At 38.8% G+C, this 25535-nt stretch overlaps 1 protein-coding gene across 1 annotated transcript in view; it reads right to left on the minus strand.

Moving 5' to 3' along the window:
* slc38a10 (solute carrier family 38 member 10) overlaps positions 1-25535 on the minus strand; it is a 125326-nt gene that overhangs the window by 45539 nt on the left and 54252 nt on the right. The window contains exon 11 of the mRNA XM_041217004.1: positions 13915-14068. Coding sequence (XP_041072938.1) covers positions 13915-14068 — 154 coding nt within the window. The remainder of the gene's footprint in view (positions 1-13914; positions 14069-25535) is intronic.

A 25535-nucleotide genomic window follows, 5' to 3' on the forward strand; every position in this document is an offset into this window, starting at 1 on the left:
AGACACAGTGTAGGACATGGCATAAATTAGTAACCCTACTATCACTCAGTTCAGTCTCAACCTGCATAAATGCTCGCTCTATAGTAGGACTGTGTCTCACTTTAGCATTATCAATAAACTTGGAAATGAACAGTGGCACAACCTTGGGTCTAATACACCCGCGGAGAAATTCGATAGATAGCTTACCTGTTCTTAACTTACCAGTGAGTCGAACAATGTTGTTGATATCCTGAATTCAGCCTTTGTTGTACCTCTGTCTCGGGTATACCAGGAAAAGGAGATTATAATTATTAAAACAGACGTTAAAAAAGGTGTCTTTTTCATTGAGGGATAAGCTTAGAAATTAACTGAAGTTTTCAAAATAGCAAAAACTTAAGAAAATTGGTGGTGTTATGATCTCGGGAGAGACCAGTGACGTTTTAAAATTTTTCTGGAAGTCTAAAAGCCCGAGTATTTACTAAAAGAATGAAACCACACGGTTCATTGTTTAAAACAAAAGAATTTTACTACACCAAAGTCAAAAAACATGAATGCTGATAACTACACTCTATCTTAACTAGTCAGCTACGTTAAAAACAGAAATACAATGAACACAGCTACTTACACTCTAAACTGTATTTTTTTACTCAAATTTCCTTCCCATTTGATTCTTACCAGAAGCTGGAAACTTGCCCACTTGGTCTGAGTACAGTTTCAAAGATTCATATAAGGGTTGAAATTTCTTGGAACTTCCACTTATTTCGCTAAGGTTGTACCTTCAAATCTCTTCCAACTGTCCTATGCTTTTGGACTCCCAGTTCAGCACAGGTATCACTAATGTCTTAAGTGTAGCCACAGAACTCTCATGGTTCTAATGTTCTTTAACTCTGGAGTCTTGCATCTAGGGTCTCTCTCTCTCTCTCTCTCTCTTCACAGTTTGGCTATCCCAGTTATCCAACTTACTGTAGAGTCCTTCAGTTACCAAAGGATTTAAACCCTTTTAGCCAGCGCACACAATTTCAAATGAATGCAGCTTGAAACATTCCTGCTTACTTGTTCTAAACTCAACTGCTTTAAAACAGAACCACACACACACACAGGAATCTATCTCTCCCTCGCCCCTCCTCATAATTAACTTCTTGTATAGCTTTTGTTACTATTGTTTATCCCCCAGGCAACTTGGTGCATGATCAGTAACTGGAAGCAAGTTGCCTTTCACAAGAAATCTTCTATAGAAACCTAGTTCTTAAAAGGGACAATTGCCCCAACATAAAACAATTTCCCCCAGAAGCACATGGGTTATCACAGTGGTGAAAGATCGTTTTCTGCTTGCTATTAAATCAGTAACAAAAGGTTCATTATCAGTTCTGAAAAAGGGAGTTAGAATAATTTCTTTTGCATAAAGACAATTATTAGAACATGGAATGCTTTACAATATTCACCTATTGAGACAAAATACTGATTTAATTTAAAACGGAATTGGACAAGTATTCGAAAAATAATGTAAAAGGTTATAGAGAGGTTATAAGAAAATGGGGCTAGCATCCACAGAGGCAAAAACCTTCTTCTGTACTGTATTTTGTTCGGTTATCCCCATCTCCCCAATCATAGCTGCAACTATAATCCAATGAGTCATCAGTAAGCAGTTTTATGTAAGGTGTAAAGCAGGCCATGGGACTGCTTTTGTTTTGCTCAATGTCTCTCATGCACAATTTCTTAAGCAATCAAATGGCTACATCTTCCGAAAGCAAAACTAGTTCTTGTGTTTACTGACCTATTGAACTTTCAGGAGATTGTAAGCAAGTTATCTAGATTTGTAAGGAGTCTTATATAAAAGGGATAAGCAGCTTGGGATGTGCCTGTCAAATACCATTCCATCAAACTATTGTTAAATGGTTACGTTTGGCAGAAATACAACATTATAGATCATTTATCTTGTACCTTTTTTTTTTAAATCAAAAGACGTAACTCTTTTTCATTCACCATTAATTTTACAACATTGAGAACGTACAAGAATTTGAACTAAATGTTTCTATGGTGTTTGATAATCATTCCCAGCTTTTCATACATCAGAAATACAATCCGTTCATCCTATTTACATACTATTTACTGTTAGATGACCATATAGTGGGTTTGGAAGTCAAAACGAGGATTCCTGTGCATTAAGAAAATATGAAAGGTATTCTGCCTTCTCATCAAGTTCCAGTTTTAAAGACACCCCCACTCTGATAGCATTCTGACAACTGCTTTGTGTGTAGTTTTCTTTATGGTAGTGTTGCCAGTCAGAGTGAGCCTTGGTGCGGTGGCAGCATTCCAACTTAAGGTAGAATGCTATGGGTTTGAGCTCCTCTAGATAGCTGTAGCAAGTTCCAGCCTCTGAAAACTGGGTTGATATTCAATGGGAGGAATGACAATCCATCCTATCGCATTTAGTCGGGTCTCTTGGTGGAAAGTCAGGAGTCAAGCTAGTGACCTGTTCACGTAAGAAAATGGTCTTTGCTATGAAAGCAATCCAGAGTGTGATCTGCTGGATGTAAAATCAGTGAAATAAATGGGATGGCTCAAGTGGGCTAGGCAGCAGACAGTACCAATACACAGGACTGCACCACCCAACGTTCTCCATCATCACCATTTTCACCAACTTCATTGTGTAAAATTATTGAAGTAAAGGTGATGATGGTGATAAAGGGTTATAGAGGAACATCATTATGTACTTACTGGTACCCTGATTTGAGCAGAATTGGGTAAAATCTAAAAAGCCAAGCCTTTTGCTCAGGGATGGTGCAAGGTCAAAGTAAAAGGAGACACCATACCTTAAAATGTGGCAAATTATTTCCCCATATGCTGAGTAAGGATATAGCTCAGTATAGTACCAAGGCAAAGAAACCAGGAGGTTTCAAGTTCAGCCAATGATGAGTTAGCTCATTTCATTTGGGATACTACAATGCCTCCAGCACCCATCGGATAGAGAAAGGATAAAGAGGAAAAATCAACCAAGATTTTCATTCTTGATTGCTACTTATTGAAGCCTCCTTCCGACCCACATAAGATCATTAGGGAAGTTAACTTTCCCCCTTGAGGCACCTTCTTTTTTCACCTTTGGATCTGCATGCATCATCCAACCTACATTTAGGATTTTTACCAATTTTGCTCAATAGACAGAATGAGAACAGGTTTGCACTTGGCTGCTATGCCCTCTAACAATTAAATAGCTAGCTGAAAAGCAATATCAAAATTACCCATGAAGAACGGACAGTTGGGCATTCTACAGAAATGCTACCCAAGTTCCCAGTTAACCAAACATGCAACAACTGTTGCATTCAGCAATGATGGGAGATATAGGAAGGGGAGGAAACGGGAACAACGTACATCAATTTTTATTCAAAACATTATGAAAAGGTAGTGAGCTAAAGCAGTAAACTACTGATTATTGAAGTTGGTAAGCACATGCTCTATTCAGAGCAGAAACAGATTGGTAATGTTTTGGTAATGATTTTTGAACAATTTTTTAAACCAGGGAATTTCACTTTGAGTTGCATGAAAAGGTTATGTTTTAAAATAAAGTGAATTCGCACAGGTTTTAAAAAAAAGATTTTCCACACAAACAGCAGGGAGTTTGATGTGTTAATGAACAAACTCTGCTTATTATCTAAAATGGTCAGGGTTATGAAACAACCCTATATTGTGGCTGCTCAGTTGCTGAGTATGTGCAGGGCTGAAATCAATAGATTTTTGGACACTAAGGAAAGAAAAGGATATGGGGATTGGGCAGGAGTGTCAAAGGGAGTCAAAGGGTAACAAGGGTAGGCAGGAAAGTGGATTTGAGGCCACAATCAGGTTAGCCATGGTCCTATTGAATGGTGGAACAGGCTTGAGGGGCCCGATGACCTATTTTGTATGTCCTAATTTGTATGTCCATATGTATGATGTTGAGGTTGAGAATCAGCCATGATCTTATTAAATGACAAGCAGGCTCAAGAAGCCAAGTGGCTCACTTCTGCTCCTTGTTCTTAAGTTATGTTCTAATAGCCTAACAAACAACCAGGCCTATTATGATGAGGATAATTCTGTCCATGTGAGCCCAGCAGGAGCTATGCACTGCGAATATGCTCCTAGGAACAGGAGCAGATGGTTTGGTTGAAAGGCCTACATCCCTTGAAAGGGGAAGTCAGGGATCCCATCCTCAGAGTATACAAGAATGAAGACTCTGGGGGCAGTCAGTCAGAGTTTATATATTTCTCAGTATTCATTTTAAAACCCAAGCCTCAAATATAACTCATTCCTAAATTCTTACTTTAAAGGAAACAACGATCAAAAATCCCAAAACATGAAGAGCACTATTGCAAACAAGCCGAATTTGCATCAATGTAATTATATCATCACACTTCTTAAAAATATCTATCAATGCTTCACATGCAATGAATTACCCTGAACTGCAATGTTTTGCAATACAAATGCAGCAAGCATTTTGTACATAGCAAAGTCCCACAAACAATAGTAAAATGAAACAACTGTTTTTGATGGAATTGTTTGAGAGAACCACAATAGCACACTGCTTGGAATAGTGACCATAACTCTTGGGATAGTGACCATAACTCTAAGATTTAAGGTAGTTATGGAAAAGGACAAAGGTGGACTGGAAATAAAGGTCCTGGGTTGGGGGAAGGACGATTTCAATGTGAAAAGACAGGGTCTGGCCAAAGTGGACTGGAAACAACTACTTGTAGGTAAGTCTACATCAGACCAGTGGGGGTCATTCAAAAAGGAAAGTGTGTATTCAGGCCTAACATGTTCCCATAAAGGTGAAAGGTAGGACCAACAAGTCCAGGGAACCCTAGATGTCAAGGGATATAGAGGATTGAATAAGGGAAAAAGAAGGTTTATGGCAGATGGAGGGCCAAAAACAGCAGAAGTCCTACAGGAGTATAGAAAGTAATTAGGAGAGCAAAGAGGAAGCATGAGAAAACACTGACAGGCAAGATAAAGGAAAATTCCAAGGCATTTTATAAATATATTAAGGGCAAGAAGATAACCAGGGAAATAGTAGGGCCCAAAGTGGCAATCTGTGTGTGGAGCTGGAAGACGTAGGTGGGATTTTGAATGATTATTTTTCATCTGTGTTCACTATGGAGAAGGACTATGTAGGTGTAGAAATCAGGGACGGGGACTGTGATATACTTGAACAAATTAGCATTAAAAAGGAGGAAGTATCAGCGGCTCCAAAGTAGATAAATTCCCTGGTCCAGATGAGATGTATCCCAGGCTGCTATGTGAGGCAAGGGAGTAGATTGCAGGGATTCTGACCCTAATTTTCAAATTCTCTCTGGCCACAGGAGGGGTGCCAGAGGACTGGAGGACAATGAATGTGGTACCATTATTCAGGAAGGATAGTAGGGATAAATCAGGTAATTACAGGCCAGTGAGTCTAACATCAGTGGTATGGTAACTATTGGAAAAAAGTCTAAGGGGCAGGATTAATCACCACTTGGAGAGTCAGGGATTAATCAGGGATAGTCAGCATGGCTTTGTCACAGGGACATCATGTCTAACAAATTTGATTGAATTTTTCAATGAGGTGACTAGTTGTGTAGATGAGGGTAGTGCAGTTGATGTAGCCTTCATGGGCTTCAGTAAGGCTGTTGACAAGGTCCTGCATGGGAGAATGGTCAAGAAGGTAAGAGCCCATAGGATCCAGGCAATTTGGCAAATTGGATCCAAAATTGGCTTAGTGGCAGGAGGCAGAGGGTGATAGTTGAAGGTCATTTTTGCGATTGGAAGCCTGTGATGAGTGATGCACCGCAGGGATCGGTGCTAGGGTCCTTGCTGTTTGCAGTGTACATTAACGGTTTAGACTAGAATATAGGAGGTAAAATCAGTAAGTTTGCAGATGACACAAAATTTGGTAGTGTTGTAAATAGTGCAGAGGAAAGCCTTAGATTACAGGACGATATAGATGGGCTGGTAAGATGGGCAGAGCAGTGGCAAATGGAAATTAATCTTGAGAAGTGAGAGGTGATGCATTTTGGGAAGACTAACACCGCAAGGGAATACACAATAAATCGTAGGGCCCTAGGAAGTACAGAGGATCAGAGGGACCTTAATGCACATGTCCATAGGCCCTTGAAGGCAGCACCACAGGTAGATAAGGTGGTTAAGATGACATATGGGATACTTGCCTTTATTAGCTGAGGCACAGAATATAAGAGCAGGGAGGTTATGTTGGAGCTGTATAAAACACTAGTTAGGCCACAGCTGGAGTACTATGTGCAGTTCTGGTCACCACACTATAGGAAGGATGGGTGCAGAAGAGATTCACCAGGATGTTGCTTGGGCTGGAGCACTTCAGCTATGAAGAGAGACTGGATAAGCGAGGGTTGTTTTCTTTAGAGCAGAGAAGCCGAGGGAGGCCTGATAGAGGTATGCAAAATTATGAGGGGCATAGATAGGAAGAAACTTTTCCCCTTAGCAGAGATGTCAATAACCTGGGGCATAGATTTAAGGCAAGGAGCAGGAAGTTTAGAGGGGGATTTGAGGAATTTTTTTTTCACTCAGAGGGTGGTTGGAATCTGGAACACACTGTCTGAGAGGGTGGGAGAGGCAGAAACTCTCAAAACATTTAAGAAGTATTTAGAGGAGCACTTGAAAAGCCATAACATACAGGGGTACGGACCAAGTGCTGGAAAATGGGATTAGAATAGATAGGTGCTTGACAGCTGGCACAGACACGATCGGCCAAAGGGCCTGTTTCTGTGCTGTATGACTCTTAGTACTAAACTCATTTATGCTCCATTTAATCCAGGAGGAGAACTATCAGGCACAGCTTCAGTTTACAGTTCTGTTGAAAGATCATCTCGACCTGAAATGTTAACTCTGTTTCTCTCCACAGATACTGTCAGGCCTGCTGAGTATTTCTAGTAATCATTGTTTTTATTACAGCTTCAGTTTAATGTTTCATTTGAAGGAGAGTACACCAATGCTACACTCAATTTGGATTATCCATTCACATGACATTCAAATCTATAGTCTTGATTCAAAAAAGTGCTAACTGAACAAAATCGACACTTTTATACATGAAGGATTAATACTTTAGCTTGAAGTCAAAAAAGTGTATTTATTATTTGTTCCAATACATTTTTAGATCTATCCTTTTCAAAAAAAAATGAGCAAGCCTTGTTCTATACTTTGCACATCAAGTATTATTTCCTCGCATTACAGTTCTTCAGTGAGTCATTCATATTCAAGATTTATTGCTGATGCAAACAAGCATTCAAATTCTATACAAGAGATCGGAATATAGATATAAATATGAAACATAAATTATGGATTAAGTTGACATATAGTGATGTCATGATATCAAAGAAGTGTGATGTCTTCTCAAAGCAATGAATAAAACTCTCATTCTCTTAAGGCTGTCATTACAGAAAACATTTTAGTTCAGGTATCTCAGCGTTGGTAGCAGCACTGTTACTAGGGAAATACTTGTTAAAGTCACAAGTGAAGGGAGTTATCAGCTATTGAGAGTTTAAACAAAGGGCACATTCTGCTATGCCCTAACTGGAATAAATAATTTTTAACTTAAAAAGTTTGATGATGGTGGTTCTCATGAATTAAGCAATGCAGGCCAGGTGAAAAATTATTTTTGACTATCAAAACAATGGAATACAGCTCTTTAAAGGTTACACCAATTTCATTCTTTTGGATCAACTTCAAGTTATCATGAAAAGTCGATCACTGCCACGAATTACTTACGGGCATATTGAACTTTTTAAGGAAGACTGGCGTGTTTTTAAAGAAATACAAGCAAGGACACCGAGCAAAGGATGGCTGATAATGTAAAGTGACCACGTTTTGGAAAATTCCTATGTGGATTATACTGACAGACTTGACCTGAGAGAATATGGAATGTCGTACCTGAAAAGGTATCTTGGCCTTCTTCAAGCAGAGACACTGAAAGGGAGATAGGAAAGATGCAAAAGACAGAACTTTAACCTGTGGTTGCAGAGACAAAAGACTGATTTGCACATCTCAGCAATCACCGAAAAATCCATCATCTGTTGATTTTTTTTCCTCGGGTTTTAGTAACTAATAAACTTACTCTTTGACTCAAGAAAGTCTGGTTAAATTGGCTCCTCCTTTAAAAAATGAATACATTTGGTCTGGGAAAAGGTATCCAAGGGAGAGGAAGGGATCCCTTGTTGCAACCAACCGAGAGGGTGGAATAAAGAAGGGGAGGCAGCACATTTCTCCTCACCCAAGAGCATAACAAAATTAGGGGTCCCATTCGGGAAGCTAACAAATTGGGGGACTTCGCCTGGGGACCAGTCGTAACAAAGTTTAATTATTACTCACTCCCTGGCATGCTTTAGAAATGTGAAGGATCTTATTCAAACTGGTGTGTATAGTAAAGCAGAATACTGCAGATGCTGGAAATCTGAAATACTCAGCAAGTCGGGCAACATCTGCGGAGAGAGAAACAGAGTTAATGTTTCAGATCAATGACCTTTCCTCTGACAATCATTACTGGGTTTATGTTTATTCTTCCAAGGCTAATGTCTGTTTGCTACTCCAAAAAAGTACTGGATTTATACATTCTGGGAAAAAAAAAGGATCATTTCTGATAGCAGAAGAATTATTACAGATCAAAGGAGTAAGGCCGCTTGGTAGTGTTCAAGAACTGCTGTGAAGCAAGTCTATGTGATCCTTGTTATGCACGTATTTTCACCCAAGTATAGAAACTGCCAAAGAACCTTTCTGTAAATGGAAATATCATTTTTGCCCATCAGCACTTTATTGAAAGGAAAACGCATACCAGCTATTAAATACAAGAAAATGCTGTAGATTTCCATTATTGAAATGAGCCTCAACTCAAGCCACATTCTCTTCTGCTCTTCCACAGAAGAACAATGAGGTTCCCTCCGAGAAAGTCAGGATATGTCACGTGAAAGGATTTAGGCACAATTAACATAGTGACAATTACTGCCACAGCTCATACAATTATCACATTAAACATTACCATCATTATGCTAAAAATAATCAATATTTTGTCTCATCAGGGCTGGTTAATTTGGTAATAAATTATTGTGACAGCCCCAATGTTAGGATAATCCCCAGGACGCGTGTTTTACGTTTGTTCCTTTTGAATGCAGAATTGGAGTATTTTTGCATCAGGAAAAACAGGACACAGATGGTGAAGGTCAAAGCAGGGTCACATAGCACCTGCTTAAAAAGACCTTACTGACAGGCTTGCACTGAAGGGGGTGCCCAAGACCTAAGTCTAACTTGTAGCTCGCTATTCTTTTAAGCAAATTTTGAATAAGCAAGATCTCCAGCAAACTTGTAAAGTTCCAGCACATCTGACTGGCAACCATCGTTAGATCTTCGAGAGAACTTTAGACATTGGCTTTTTTTTTGTTACCACTTGCACATAAATTTTAAATTATTTTAATACACCCCTTAACATGATACCGGACAGCTGAGAACAAAAGTTAGATCTGAAATATCCAATATCATCAGAATCTATGTTATGACTTTACAATGAGATAGTCCAAATGTAATTATTCACAGCTGATTGGATTATTACACACTTTCTTTCAGGTTAAACTGTTACTGCAATTTGGGGACTACAGATATAACAGATGAAGTAATGTCTGAAATGAGGCATTGCTGAAAAGCTCAAATTGGGGGCATTAAGATTCTGGGATCTGTTGAGTTGTTTCTCAAGCTCTACATTCGGGGAATCCTATAGTCATGTAACTGTAATTAGTAATATTGCACCAAGAAATTTTTTCAGGCAGAGAGGAAAAGGTTAAAACAATCCAACAGGGTGCTTAAAGCAGGGCAAGATCACAAAGTAGGCTGAGTGAATATATAATTATTGCACTTATATGCTGGTAGCAAAACTACATAATGTGATTGGTTGCTGAGACAACTATACAAACAAAAGTATAATATTCATTGTTTTATTCAGTTTACCACATAGGGGTTAAAAGCACATTTGTGGATCTATCAGTACCATAAGGATTTAGCCACTGTTTCACGTTCAGAGGAAAAACTGTACAAGTCAATTGCTACCACTCATGTCGAACCTAAAAGCTAGCACAAGTGCAGCACTGTCAGAGCCAGCAAACAGATTGCCTGCTTTCCTTCTTGATTAGAGCAAATATATTTTGAAGGGGGCATAGGGAATACTTAATTTTGGCTGGGAAAAAAAGAGTGCAACCAGCTTCCAATCAGTTTATAGTCATGTCAATGAGACCACATTTTGGAACATATGTGCTCCAAGAGAATTTCCCTGCCATTTATCACCTCAGTGCATCCTCTCCACTGTTCACTGAAAATTACATCTATGGCTTCACAGCAGAACACAGAAAATCTTTTTTTTTTTAAAAAGAGAGATATACATTTATAAACAAACCAACAAATAGTTTTAACCTATAAATGCTGGTATCATTGACCCTTTTGCTAGGCCAAGCTGAGGGTATCAAATACACAGAACTTCCATACCAGTGATCCATCTGACTCTGCCAAAAAGAAATGGAATAGTTTGTCATCTTACTAAAATTGGGCCAATGAAATTATCACACAAACACAGGCTCCGTTGGAAAAAATCTTGGAATGATTACTAGGTTATAATCTCCAAAGGAATGCATCTTGGAACTGTTCCTCGAGTACCCATTAATGTACAAATACTTTTTGTTAAAACAGTGTAGGAATATTTTTAAAGCTGGTACACTAATTGTTTATTGACTAGTCTGACAGCACACAACGTCATAACGACATGTTTACATATCAATGACAATTTATATAGATCGTAGCATGGGGCTTCAGATCGGATTTTTCCCATCTGAATACATCAGAAACAAGAATTTGCAATGAAATCATGTAGCATTGTGACATTTGTAAAAGAAAATGTCAATTACTGGCTAAATCACACTGGTAACAGAAGATTATAATAAGACAAGATTTGTCACAGAGTTTTATGCCGCGAATACAAGCAATGAGCGTGTTTCATCACTTTAAATTTTTTTTTTTACATATAGTAAATGCCAATATGCTTAAAAACAAAATGCTGTTTATTTCAGATTTCCAGCATCTACAGTATTTTGGTTTTAAGTTAATATACTAGACATAGCCTAAACATTGCGCAGTTTTGCATTAAGAGGACTACAATAATAACATTCAAACAAATAAAGCAGATCTTATTACAAATGACCTATGCCAAAATACTTGCCAGGAAAGTATAGTCTGTGGCCTTTTTAAACAGTTTCTTTAGTTTCACTTTTAAATAAAGAAAAAGGCATTGGCTTTTAGATCCTAGATCAAAGTAGTTCACTGATTTAAATACTTAATTCAATCAATGCACTAACAAGTAAACAACAAAATTTCCTGCAATCAGAATGGGCTAAATAGATTACTTTTGTAACTGGTGTTTCCTTGAATCTGTGGGGTCATGTAGCAATTTGGAATATGCAGTACCAGGAACAAACATGCCATGCACAAGCAACATTCCCTTTAAGATATACGTGTATCAATCTTAAATGTGTGTACCATACAGTGCACAGCAACAGAAGTTAGAGGGAACATAGTGTGTAAACATTAGGGAGGTTTGGTTATCCTTTAGCCAACAGAGCAGTTTACCTGAAACTTTTGAATTGTCAAAATTGGCAGAAAAAATGGATTTTGCTGAGTAAAGGGTATGAAGTTAATATTGTATTTATGAATAAACAACTATATATGTATGCAAATTGTAAGCAGTGTGTCAACCTTTGACCAGGAAGCAGTAGCAGTAAGGAAAATGTGCAAGTTCTTTAAAATGTCTAGGGAATCTAATTGTTTTTAAGAATGTTTGAAAAGGACATTTAAGAATTTGTATCAATTGTAATTTTCTTGGATAATAAGAAATACTGGTCTATGTGACCTGACAACCCTTGATCTGGAAGCAGTACCAACAGGATGGAAGTTGGGCCAGAAGTCATGTGGCCTGAACAAAAGAGCTAGAAGCAGTGGAGCTGGAAGGTGAAGGCACAGATGCAGCCACAGAAAAAGCAGACAGAGACAAAGAGGAATCCCTTTGCGAGTCTGAAGTCTTACGAGTAGAAAAAGCAAATTACTCTCAGGAAGAGGTCAATTTTTCTGCTTGGCAGAAAAAGAGACAAGAGCTCTTGGAGGCATGTCCGAGTTAATTAAAAAAGGTATAAAATCTGGAAAGCTGTGTGAATAGGTCAGAGGCACTAAAGAGCTGAGTGTTTTCCCAGAAGTGGCCAAACCATCAACTGGATGTTATTGGTTGGCTGGCTGAAAAGGAACTCTGGAAAGGTACACCATCAGGACTGTCATGACCCGAGGGAGAGGGTTCATAGAAGCGTGTATTGTTGATTATAATCGTACCTGTGAAACTTGGAGGTAAAAGCTGTTGTCAGATAGGACTCCTGATCTACCTTACTTCAAAAAAGAACAGCATTCTGTGAAACTGTGTAGCTTGGTAGTGCCATATTTATGTGGGGAGTGATGGGGGTGCTTGTGTTGCGCAAGATGCATTTTTAAAGTGAAATTTACCTTTTTATTTGAAGTATTATTTATCTGTTGTTTCATTTTACATTGGTTCTGATTCATGTTGAAATAAAAGCTACAAAAAATGGATTCTTGTTGGAAATTTCTTTATCTGAGTCACTCAGTAATTTTGGTTACAGTACCCCCCACAGGAAGTGCAACAATAGCATTTGTCAATTTTATTTACAAATATATCATTAAGATAGTCTTGGAAACCTGACTTCAAAAGAATTAAGGGATTAAAAGCAGGTCTCCAAAGCAGCACCAAAATATATTCCAAGGTCTGCATCAGGTCAAAGTATTCCACTACACTATTTGTGGGTTACATTAAGTACAATCCAAAGCATAGGATATATGCCAAACTTGGAAGTTTGAGATTTTATTTTGATTTAAAAAAAGCATTCTTTCAAATAGCAACTGAGCCAATATGAATTTTTCTTGTATTTATGTTATATCCTTGTCTTTTTTGTGTCATCTAAATTAACTTAAATCTAAAAAAGTTTCTATTCAATATTCACCAATCCATTGTGAGTATGGTAGCATACCATTAGATTATGTTTAACCCTGTAAGCAAACTAAGAAGAGTATCATGTCACACAAATCTGCAAAGGACAGATTGCTAGAGAAGATCCCAGGTCTAAACAGGCAAGAGCAGAAATTGATAGTGAATAGTTTAGGGAGAGAATGGTTTTGTAAGATGTCTGAAATAGATTAATACTGTTCAGTGCATGCTATTTTAAAAGTAATGGAAATCTATAACTAACTCAGAAATTATTATAGTACAGATTACTTTTAATTTTCTAAGTTCAATTATGTGTTTTATACCTGCATTTGTTACTGGAAAGCATAAGGACGCTTATCTGCTCTCCCCAGGCACCCCCATTCCGAAATCCAATGGCTTTCTTTTCTGTCACCCAAAGATCAGGGTATAAATAAGGTTTAGAACCATTAGTGTGCATGGTTATGGGCTATTATGTCAAGAACATTGGTGAGGGTGGTGGTGGGGATGCAGAATGAAAATCAAGTTTAAAAAATAACCATCGATTACTCAAAAAAATTTGTAATTCATGACCAAAGTGTACACACATTAATGTTATACTCAACTGAAAGCCTTTCTGGCACTTCCCTCTCATCTCTTTCGATGGTGGAGTGTAAATTAGTTTTGCATAATTAAATAATCAGTGAATGACAATGCCACTAATTTTCCTTTACATCATCTTAGTCTTATGCAGTATTTATGTATTTAAATTTCTTACCTAAATAACTTGTTATCTTAACAAGACTGTATCTGCTACCCATCCATAAAATTATGTTTCTCAGTGCTCAGATATAACAAGGCTTGACACTTTAAAATCACCAAGGTCTCTTCTCCACTCCCACACTTACCTGAGATTTTCTGTTGCTGGTCCATTTCATTTTGTAGCTTTTCATGGTCAATGTCCTGTGGTGGCTTTTCAGGTGTCACCGGTTGTTCACTTGTTGCAGTCAGAGTAGTAAATGTGCTGATTACCAGAATGACTAGGCCAACCCAGAGAATAATCTGAAGAAATTCAAACATATCAACAGATATGTAGTATTCACAAACTTTCATAACCATTTGAAAGATATATACTTTGTTTTATTTAAAATGGGGTGTGGTCAATAGTAAAATCCAATAAGCAATAATCATCGTTTAACTATGTAATGGCAGGCATTTTCAGTCCTATAAACGTTTCTCATTTAAATGCCAGAAGACACAGCTTAGGGGCTATTAATGCCAAAAGTATCAAAATACATGATCCTTATTTGATCAAAACCATCTTGTATTTTCCACAAGGGATATTCCAAATTCATTTCCAGTTCCTATGCAAGAAAACACTTCTCAAACAATGTTGTACATTGCTGAATATTTAACTTGCTTATGTCATGATAATGAAGGAAAAACACTGAACTGCGACCGGAAATATTGGACTTTAAAAACAAGATAAGAGTTTTTAAAAATGCACAGAAACCACTGGCTGGAATGCTGCAGGGTGAGTCCTGAAGAGATAATGGAACACCACCCTGCCAGGCAAGGTACTTCTAAAGACATCCAGAAACTAATTGATCCCTCCGGTAGAGACAATGGGCCATAATGGGAGATGAGTATTATCTCATCAAGAAGCAATGCCCAGGCAGATTTGTGAATTTGCTTCCCACTTGGAATATACAAAGAAGAGGGTAAAAGTGAGCTGAAAAACTACCCCAGTGTCTGTCTGTTGGTGGGTGTTCTGAGAGAGAGCAAATGATGTAAGTTTGACTCCGAAGTAACTGCCACAGTAACCCTGCAAATCGCCATTTTCCCTCTCCCCCCCCTATCGAATTCAACACTACTGGAGTCTCGAAACCGACTATACGTCTACCGGAGTCATTTCTACTGGAATCTCAAATCATAACGGCCAAACACCTACTCCCGAGTCAAGGACTGTTCCATATACCTTTTTTTTAAAAAAGGTACATATATGTATTCACTTACTTCAAACTAAATTCTTACTTTTAACTTGTATGGCTGTATATGCATGTGTTTTATCCTTTCTTGCCTTTAGTAGTTAATAAACTTACTCCTACCTTTAACTCAAAGTCTGATCAAATTGGCTCCTTCAAAACCAGAATGACTGGGTCTGGGAAAAAGGTATCTGCAAAAGGGATCCTTTTTAGATTGAATCGCATTGCAACCAACAGGGGGGGGGCTGAACAAAGACAGGGAGCCAGTTCATTCCTTCTCTCCCGTGCTATAACAATTTGGGGTCGTCCCAGCCAGACGGTGACAAACTGAGGGGTCTTGCCTGGATCAACAACTTTGGGGAACCTCACATGGGGGTGGGTCATAACACTTATTACAAAGTTAAAATAAAGAGTTCAAAAGAATCACCACTTAATAGATAGGGTAATTGCAGTAGTCTCTGGTGCTGCACTTACATTGGAGAATCACTTCTTAAATGGCCAGTTTTACTACACCACCTTTTAGCATTATTACAGCCATCCAATGCAGGAATTCTGCTGCAGCCATAGGCCTCTGGCAGGAATAATTCTACATGTAATTTACCAACTTGCCAACAGCAGACATGATTCAATGGTAACCTACTAATGTTTATACATCAAGATTTTAAGAGATGTTAGGTTTAATAATTATTGCAGGAAGCAAAAATGAGGAGTGCTACCAATAGCCTACACTCGATGAATTGTTCAGTTAACATGATAAATAAGAAGCCTGAAAAAGCTTTTCAAGGAAATTACATTCTGTACTTAAAAATTACAAGGCAGTAGTCTTAAGTCTGCTTAGTCTTAGGCAGAATACATTTTGTTCCATAAGCAGTCTGCTTGTTAAACGGTAATTATAAATATATTTTTTTGAGAGAGAGTAGTTGCGTGACTTTTTTTTAAAGCTAAGGATGTTTTACATTGTAACTGCCATTCTGACTGCCAGGCTCTGAACCAAATTTCTGGGGCCAGCAGACAGCTGAGCTGTTTACAAATCTAATTTGACATTATCCCACATTGTATCAAACCCAAGTAATATGAGATGGCCTGCAACAACCGATATCAAATTGCTGAGTTGAGTGTCAGATCAGGTTATGATTACCTGATGGTTACATAATTATGTTGTACCAATATGATTCCAGGGTGACAGGAAAGAAGTGAAAACATAATGTTTCCAAACCATCACAGTCAACAAAACAGACCAACAGACCCTGCCAAAGAGCACTTGTTCATCAATACATTACACAAAGTAATGCAATCAGTAGGGTATTCAGAGTTTTATTTATTTGAAAAAGCAAATTCTGATATTTGCCACAATTACATTTGAAGCGTGTGAACAAGTACGAGTCCAGATAAGCAGAACTTTTTATTTGTACCTAGGATGTGAATACCACTGGCAAAACCAGCATTTGTTACCCATCCCCAATTGCCCTGGAGAAGGTGGTGGTGAGCCATCTTCTTGAACAGCTGCAATGTGATGTAGGTAGACCCACAGCATTGGGAAGGGAGTTCCAGGCTTTTGACTTAGTAAGAATGAAGGAATGACAATGGTGTGTGGCTTGGAGGGGAAGCTGCACGTGATGGTCTTTCCATGCGTCTGCTGTACTTGTGGTAGAGGTCACAAGTTTAGAAGGTGCTGTCGAAGGAGCCTTGGCAAGTTGCTGCAGTATATCTTGCAGATGGTACACACTGCTATCACTGTGTGCTACTGGTGGAGAGACTGAATGTTTAACATGGTGGATGGGGTGCCAATCAAGCAGGTTATTTTATCCTGGATAGCACTGAGCTTGAGTTTTGTTGGAGTTGCAGGCAAGTGGAGAGTATTCCATCACTCTCTTCATTTGTGCCTTGTGTTGCGATCCCTGAGAGGAGATAACTTTTATAAGATATTTGAAATCCCAGTGACCAACTTAAAAAAGAATTGTATGAAAAGATTTCCAAGTTTTAAGACTTTTACTGCAACAAACTAAAAAAACTTAGTTGGTAAATAATACTCTAAACTACACAAAAGATAACTTATTAATGTCTTAACAAAACCAAGAGCCCCACAACGCATGACAGCACACTTTCTGCAGAATTGCAGGTCTTTCAGGAAACAGTCTAAAGTCACTCCCAGCTTCCATTTCTTCCCATTTTGCCATGTCATAACATCCACCAACCGTTGAAAATCCTCTTCATCAGTCACTTGAGAATCCCCAAATCGACTTACATCAGTAAGACTCACTTCAGTGATTCCTTCTCCTGGCTTCGCCAGAGCAAATCTTACAATATCCTTAAATCACTGTGTGTTCCTTCTCTTCAACCAGTGGTCAAGCTTTCCCCAGCATTCTGTCTGGTAACTAACAGGGAATACAGCCTTATTCCTTTGAAGACCACAGCAACTGCTTTCCTGGCTTGCTCAGTCACTCTCTTTGTTCCTGTTCAAAGTCTCTGAGGCAGAAAGTCTGCAATAAGAACATCTGCTTCTGGCTTTGTTTTCAGGTATTAAACCTGGCGTGTGCATTTCAATAGCACTCAACCTGCGCCCCCGCCACCCCCCCCCCCACCCCCCCCCCCCCCCCCCCCGCCACCATAGTAACCAAGACACACAGGTTTGCTGTCACGCAGAACTCTTGGCAGATCACATGACTCTACTCATTACTGCATTTTACTTAAAGAGACAGTCCAAAACAGAACCATCTTACCTTGGCATCACAACACTTGCAGATGATGGATAGGCTTTGGTGAGTCAAGTGGTGAGTTACTCGCCGCAGAATTTCTAGCCTCTGACCTGCATGACAGCCAAGTCCACTCCGGCTCTCACCTGGCTGTTTCAAGTGCACAAATCAACGGAGGTCACTGAATGGCGGTCAGTCAGAGTCTGGACGGTGCTCAGAGTTGGCTCAATGGTAGCATCCTCACCTTCAACTCAGTAGATTGTGGGTTCAAGACCAAGTCCAAAAGCCTTGAGCACATAATTGAGACTGACATTTCAGTCTAGTACTGAGACAGTTCTGAACTGAAATAGCATCTTCTAGAGAAGACATTTAACTGAGGCTCCATCTGCCCTCTCAAGATGTAGTAAAAGATCCCAAGATCAGGGTATCAATAATCAGCTGGATATTTAGATTCATTAATGTGCATAGTTCCACTCTATTATGTTGAAAATATTGCTGAAGCTGTGGGAAGGGTTTGCCGGGGGGGGGGGGGGGGGGGGGGGGGGGTGATGATAGAGGACAAGTTTAAAGAATAACCATCTGTTGGTCAAAATATCTTTAATTTAGGATCAAAGAACTCACACAGACCATTAGTGCTGCATTCAACTGAAAGAGCCTTTCTGGCACTTCTCTCTCACCTCTTCAGTTGGTTGAGTGTAAATTAGTTCTGCATAATGTTACACAGCTATGCTTTATATAGAAAATGACTATGTAAATATTGGACAGAAGCCACTGGTTGAGTTTTTTTTAAAAGACTGCACAACAGCATTTCAGGTAACTTAAAGCTGCAGCTTCTAAGATGGCTGAACATTAACATTGCTGTACCTTCCAAATTACAAAACTGTTCTAACGGTGCCGGCCTGTTTAGAAGAACCCACCAGAGATAATCAACTTAGAAGAATGTGAATGGCCCATCTCATGACCCATTCACAAAACATCCTGGAATCAACTTGCTATGACCACGTTTGGGTAATTGGTCAGCTGGTGAGAGGGGATCATGCGGTGAGCCAATTAATCTTTTGTTTTAAGGAACATAAGAGGTGCAGAAGGTGCTGGTCCCAGAGTGGACACTGTCTCTCTCTCTCTCCCCCAATCCATCTTGCAAGTTTGAGCCTTGCCTATTTGACCAGTTATATGCCACAGGCAGCATCTAAAAACCAACTTAGCAGTTGCTGACTCCAGGAATCCAAACCTAAGTCTTCTACCAACATCTTCAAATCATCTAGTTGCAGAAATCTGAAGGACCTTCAGTCCAGTCTGAAACCATCCAAGGCATCAATCTACCGAATCATATATAACTGGCTTTTTTGGACTTTTGATCTCTTAATCTATCCTCCCCTTTGTAACTTGTGTGTGTGTGTGTGTGTGTGTGTGTGTGTGCGTGTGTGTGTATGATAGAGAGAGCTCTTGAATGTGAGTGCATCGAAGCACTATTATTCTTATTTAGATCAGGTGTTGAGTACAATAAATACTATTCTCTTTTTAAATACTTAAGAAAACCTGTGTGGTTTTTTCCCCACAGTCACAGCAGGCAAGCATATCTTTTTAAAAAAACCATGTTGCACTCAAATGAGAACTGGGAGAAGAGGGAAGCCATTTTACCCCTTCTCACCTAGTCACAGCAATAAGTATGAGCAATGAAACGCAATGCCACTAATTTTCCTTTACAGCATTTTAGTACTATGCAGTATTTATGTATTTAAATTTCTTACTCAAATAACTACGTCCCATTTAACAAGTCTATCTGTTATGCTGCAGCACCCATCCATAAAACCGTGGCTCACTCTTCTCAATGCCAAGATAAAATAAGGGATTTAATGTTTCAAAACCACCAAGGTCAGGTACTAAATAAACAAGTTAAAGTAGTACCTCATATGTGAACAAAGATGAGGGAAAAACAAAATACATTTAGTAAGTAAAAATTCAGTACTTGTCCCAATCACTCCTCCTGAGGCTAAATTCCACACTCTGCTGTTCAAGACCTATGTGTAATCTTGTGCTTATTATGAAATCAGTTAACCACTTGATGCTTCTTGCTCATTGCTGTAACACATCAATAATGCTTGATACACTTCACGGTTAGTTTAGTAAGTAAATTGCATCGTTTATTTGGATAATGAACCATGTAAACTAGATCGGTATTAGCCTTGATCCTTAACCTGCCCCGGTATAATCACAGACAGGGCAGTGATCAGAAGCAGTAAAAAGTGTCTTTTGCATCCATGACGATGGAGAGGAAGAATGAAAAAGAAAATACAGACTTTCACTTTAGGTCATGATCAGGTGAAAAAGGCTGTGTACATACACAGGGACCAGGTTGTCTATGGCTCCTTCTTCCCATCATGATTCAACAGCCTGCAAACCCTCACATATAGGATGGCCACTAAACTGCTGGAAGACTGCTGATGCCAACATAACAGCATGCTAAGGTGTCTTTGTGCCTTTTGTGTCACCAAAGAGGCAGGAGTACAAAAAGAGGATAATTTCTTACTATAAACTTAACACATTTAATAGCTTAAATGATATTTTCTTCTTCTTAGCCTCTCACGTTCACAGTAGTATGAATTTAGAATTTTATCTATATCTTTACTATCCCTATATCCATGCTTTACTTGACTAGTTTTGTGTTGTACCAAATTTTTGCACAAGTTATAACAATGAACTATCACAATTGTAATAAAGGTGGGTAGAAATCATTTATATTATACTAGTTAACTAATGCCTAGAAGGAAGTTAGCAGTCAAAAACCAATTTTGAAGTAGAGATGACATTCATAAACTGCTCTAACTTTGAAGTTTATGCAGCCATCTCAAACCTTGAATAGTGTTACTGCCTAATAAGTCTACCCTACCATCAATTACTATATACACTCTTCTATTGAACAGGATTGGTTTATAACCTGGAAATCCCTCCCCAGTATGCAAGAGAAGGAGATTCGTAACTTTTTTCCAACATTATAGTTTTACTAAGATCCATAATTGATAGATATTATATAGTGTCTTCTAGCATGAGGGTTCACTTTCAGCAAAATCATAATTTAAAAATTCTAATGGTGGGTGAATTTAAGGCCTAACTCTCATTTTTCATGTGGATTCAACGGTCCACTAGTCTGGTTTGCCCCCAAAACAACAACTTAATACATGTGTCAACGTATTTTGCAACAGTTTTCTGCATGGATGCCACTTCCGTGTTAGAAAACGAAGCAAAAGCTGGAAACCAGCTGTCACAAAAACAGTTGACTGATTTCTGGCAGTAATACAGCAGTTGTTCAGCCAAAAGAAACATCTGGTTTTCAAGGCAGGAAACAGAAAATCACAGCAAATAATATGCCATAAAGCCATGCTTTTCTTTTAACAATTCCTTTATAAATTGTAACATGATGCATTTTCAATTTGTTGCATGCAATACCAATTTTCAAAAATACAATACAATTTTAATTCCGTAAATACAATAGCTGCACCCAACATCAAGTTAATGGAATAATCGTGGCCTTTGAAAAGTGCAGGTTCGATGAACCAACCTAGGTTTCCAAACTTTTAAAGAGGCAACAAGTAAGTCCACACTTTCTTCTATCAGGGCATCTTGGAAAAAAAAATGCACTGAGTGAAATTTGAAGATGACTGGTGTGGTAGTTAATAAGTGGAAAGCCAATAAATTTCTCTAAGTTCCACTTCTACTTGTCACTCAAATTCACCTGCTAATTGGGATTAGTATAATCAGCAAAGTCAATAAGAATACCTGGAAATGGTTGACAAGCTGCTGTTGACCTGTTGAACAGTGTGGTTATAATCAGATCAATATGAACTCCATTATAAAAAGCATATGTATATAAAAATTAAACAAGAGGTATTAAGGCAGATGTTGATATTTGGGTATTAAGAACTAATGCTCAAGATAAACCAAACCTTCCCCTTTACACGAAATCCAGATAGGAAACTGTTTGAATTTCATTGGTGCACCCTGTACTCACCACCAACATCCAAAAAGCATTTCAACCTCAGCATTGGCTGCAATACCAATTCTCACAGCAGTGATAAACAATAAACATTTCAATTTAACAATCATTATAAAGGTAAATGTAGCATGAGTAAGGTGCCACTAAAAGGATGGTGATATAGACTGAAAAAACAATGTATGCCCACCCACACACACACACATACAGACATATATATGAATAGATCTTATTTTATAGCATTGCATTAATGGTAATTTCTTCCTTATGCACAAAAGATTCAACTTTGGAATGAGATTTATGAGGATCAGGATAAAGTAAGAATTCTGATTTAGGATTCAACTGTCTCCAAATATCAATATATTATGACCACTGGTCAAAGCTATCATTTGTCTGTATAAGATAACCTCAGCATCCCTGATGCATTGTACAGTTTGGTGAGGCATGCACAAAAAACCAATCCCATGCTCAAGGGACTTCAAACTGGGAAATCCAAACAAGTATAATTTCCATTTTTTTTTTATAAACAGATCAAGTGTTCTCCCTCTAGGGGCATGCCTCATTTAGCCCAAATCCAGAATAATTATATGCACGCCAAAGCTTAAGGGCCTTAAAGTTGGCATATTAACAATACTACAAGGATGTAACTAGCTAAACCCATACAGGTCCTCAGCACACTGCACTGGTAAGTTTCCACCCAAGGTTTTAGGGAATTAAATTAGACAGTTTTCTAGGGCCAATGTGGAAAAAGCCACCAGTGGCAAATCCCACTAAGTGGCATTAATGACCTAGCCTTCAAACCAACAATAGTGCTCCACAACACCGTGTAACTGTCTGGCTCAAGTATTAGATCACTAAGTTGCTAAATATCCAATGTGTCATCATCAAGCATGTTAACTGAGCTAATTCAACCTCTAAAAGATCTTTCTTACTTTTAATTCGCCAGCCTGCACATGTCATTCATTGGTCATTGACAGCTAACTGACATGGTGTTCTTGAATCTTTGTTAGACAGACAACAGGTACCAAGAACTCCTCTCAAATGGAGATCGTAAGCTGCTTAATTCACCACTGAAAATTGAATCCATTGCATTACTGCCTGCCCCTCCCCCCACAATAGAATAGGTATACACCGTACTGTTTAATGCTAACCAGAAGATGAAGAGGATACATACTTTTGGAAAATTTGTTTTCAAATTAAGAACTGTTTTCCTTGGAGAAAAGACAGCTGAAAGGAGATTTGATAGAGGTATTCAAAATCATGAGGGGTCTTGGACAGAGTAGATAGGGAGAAACTGTGCCCACTCGTGAAAGGATAGAGAACGAGAAGGCACAGATTTAAACTAATTAGTAAGAGAAGCGGAAGTGATGAGGAGAAACTTTTTAATGCACTGGGTGATTGGGGTTTGGAATGCACTGCCTGAGAGTGTGGTGGAGGCAGGTTCCACTGAAGCATTCAAAAGGGAATTGTTGACTGTTATCTGAAAAGGAAATATGTGCAAGGTTACGGGGAGAAGGTGTTAGAATGGTTCATTTGGAGAGCCAGTGCAGACACGATGAGCCAAATGGCCTCCTTCTGCACCATAACAATTCTGTGATTCTTTACTTGTTTAAGCTCAAGCTTCGAAAGCCATTCGAGAAGGTGCAACATAAAAGGTTGTTGCATAAGATAGAAGCTCACTGTATTGGGGGGTAATGTATTAGCGTGGACTGAGGATTGCTTAACACACAGAAGTTGGGATTAATGCATCTTTTAAAGGTTGGAAAGATGTAACTAGTGGAGTGCCACAAGGTTCAGTCCTAGGGCCTCAGTTATTACTATCTATATTAATGACTTGGAGGAGGGGTCAGAGTGTAATGTATCCAAATTTGCTGGCGAAACAAAAATAGGTGGGAGGGCATGTTGTGATGAGGACATAAGGAATCTGCAAGGGGATATTGATAGGTTGAGTAAGTGGGCAAAAGGTTGGCAGATGGAGCTTAATGTTGGAAAGTGTGAGGTCATCCACTTTGGTAGGAAGAATCAAAAGGCTATTATTTAAATGGAGAGACACTCCAAACAAGTGCAGCACCGTGGAATCTGGGTGTTCTTGTGCATGAAAAAAAAAGTTAGCATGCAGATGCAGCTAGTAATTAAGATGGCAAATGGAATTTTGGCCCGTATTGCTAGGTGATTGGAGTTTAAAAATAGAGAAGTCTTGTTACAACTGTACAGGGTGTTGATGAGGCCACACCTGGAGTACTGTGTAGAGTTTTGGTCCCTGTATTTAAGAAAGGATATATAGCATTGGATGCAGTTCAAAAGAGATTCACTAGACTGATTCCTGGGATGAAGGGGTTGACTTATCAAGAACAGCTAAACACATTAGGCCTTTATTCCTTAGAGTTAAGAAGAATAAGGGGTAATCTTTTGAAACATACAAGATTCCGAGGGGGCTTAACAGGGTAGATGTTGAGAAGATGTTTCCACTAGTGGGGGAATTGTGAACTAGGGGACATAGTTAGTAAGAGAATGCTCATTTAAAACTGAGACGTGAAGATATTTCTTCTCCCAGAGGGCAGTGAATGTCTGGAATTCTCTACCCCACAGAGTTGTGGAGGCTATTTAAAGAGGAGGTAGATAGATTTTTGAAATAAGCAGGGAATTGAAGGTTATGAGGAGCTGGCACAAAAGAGGAGCCACGATCTTATTGAATGGCAGGGCAGGCTTGAATGGCCTACTCCAGTTCCTATTTCTTATGTTCAATGCACCAGTTTAAAAAGCCAGAGAGAGCACCCAGAGCAACTAGCAGTCAAAGGACACTTGGAGTTTGAAATATAATATATTTTAATGATAGTTTATTTATGCTAATTGTGTCATTTATTAAATTTTAAACTTTGTTCAGTTGATATCACTCCCTCCTTTGAATCAATGGTTTTGATTTTAAATCCACTCGAGGAATTGAGGACATAATTTAGCCTGGCACTTCAGTACAATACCAATGGAAGGCTACATTTTCTGAAATGCCACCTTTTGAATTAGACAAGATTTTGATATATTTGTTCTTTGGATATGGGTGGCATTAGCAAGCCAGTATAATTGCTCGTTGCTGATTTCCACATGAGCATTAAGAGTCGAGAACAGAACATAGGCCACAGCAGACAGGGATGGCAAATTCCCTTCCTAGAGGGGCAGTGGTGAGTCAGTTGCGTTTTTACAGCGATCCAGCAGTATTCTGGTGCTGACCCACAAATTTCTTAACTGGGCATTTAGAATTTCAACTCATGATCTCTGGACTGCTGTCCAATATTCATGACCACTAGGCTATTGTATATAGGGTAAACCAGCACCTCCACTTGACAGCGCAGATGGATATAAAAATAGGAGATTTTGTCAGTGTCCAGGCCATCATTTATCCATCAAACAACAGTATAAAAACATTAATTCATTCATTACTTGCTGCTAGTGGGACCTTACAGTGTGCAAGTTAGCGTCACATTTTTCTACACAAGTGATTGCACTTCAAAAGCAAAACATGCAAAGACATTGTATTAATGCAAGTTCCTTCTTTCTTTGTTCCCTACTTCCTCCAACTTTCTCTCCACCTCTCCCTGTTGCACAGTGGTTCCAGACACACTGGTCATCCTCTGGCATGCTGCCAAATGTTCACTGTTGATGCATGAACCTCGGTAACCATGTTGACAAACTATTTGAATGTATGAATGTCACAATCAAACCCAGTCCTTTCCTCACCAGTTATCCACAGGCACGCTCGATCCCAATCAGAAAACCTGGCAAACCTGCCTCCTATCTAAACTAAGGGGACTGGCACCAAGTATACTTGGCTGCCTCTGTCCTACCTGAAATCTGTTGACTAAGGA

The sequence above is a fragment of the Carcharodon carcharias genome, chromosome 22, assembly GCF_017639515.1.
Source record: "Carcharodon carcharias isolate sCarCar2 chromosome 22, sCarCar2.pri, whole genome shotgun sequence".
NCBI classification, from domain to species: Eukaryota; Metazoa; Chordata; class Chondrichthyes; order Lamniformes; family Lamnidae; genus Carcharodon; species Carcharodon carcharias.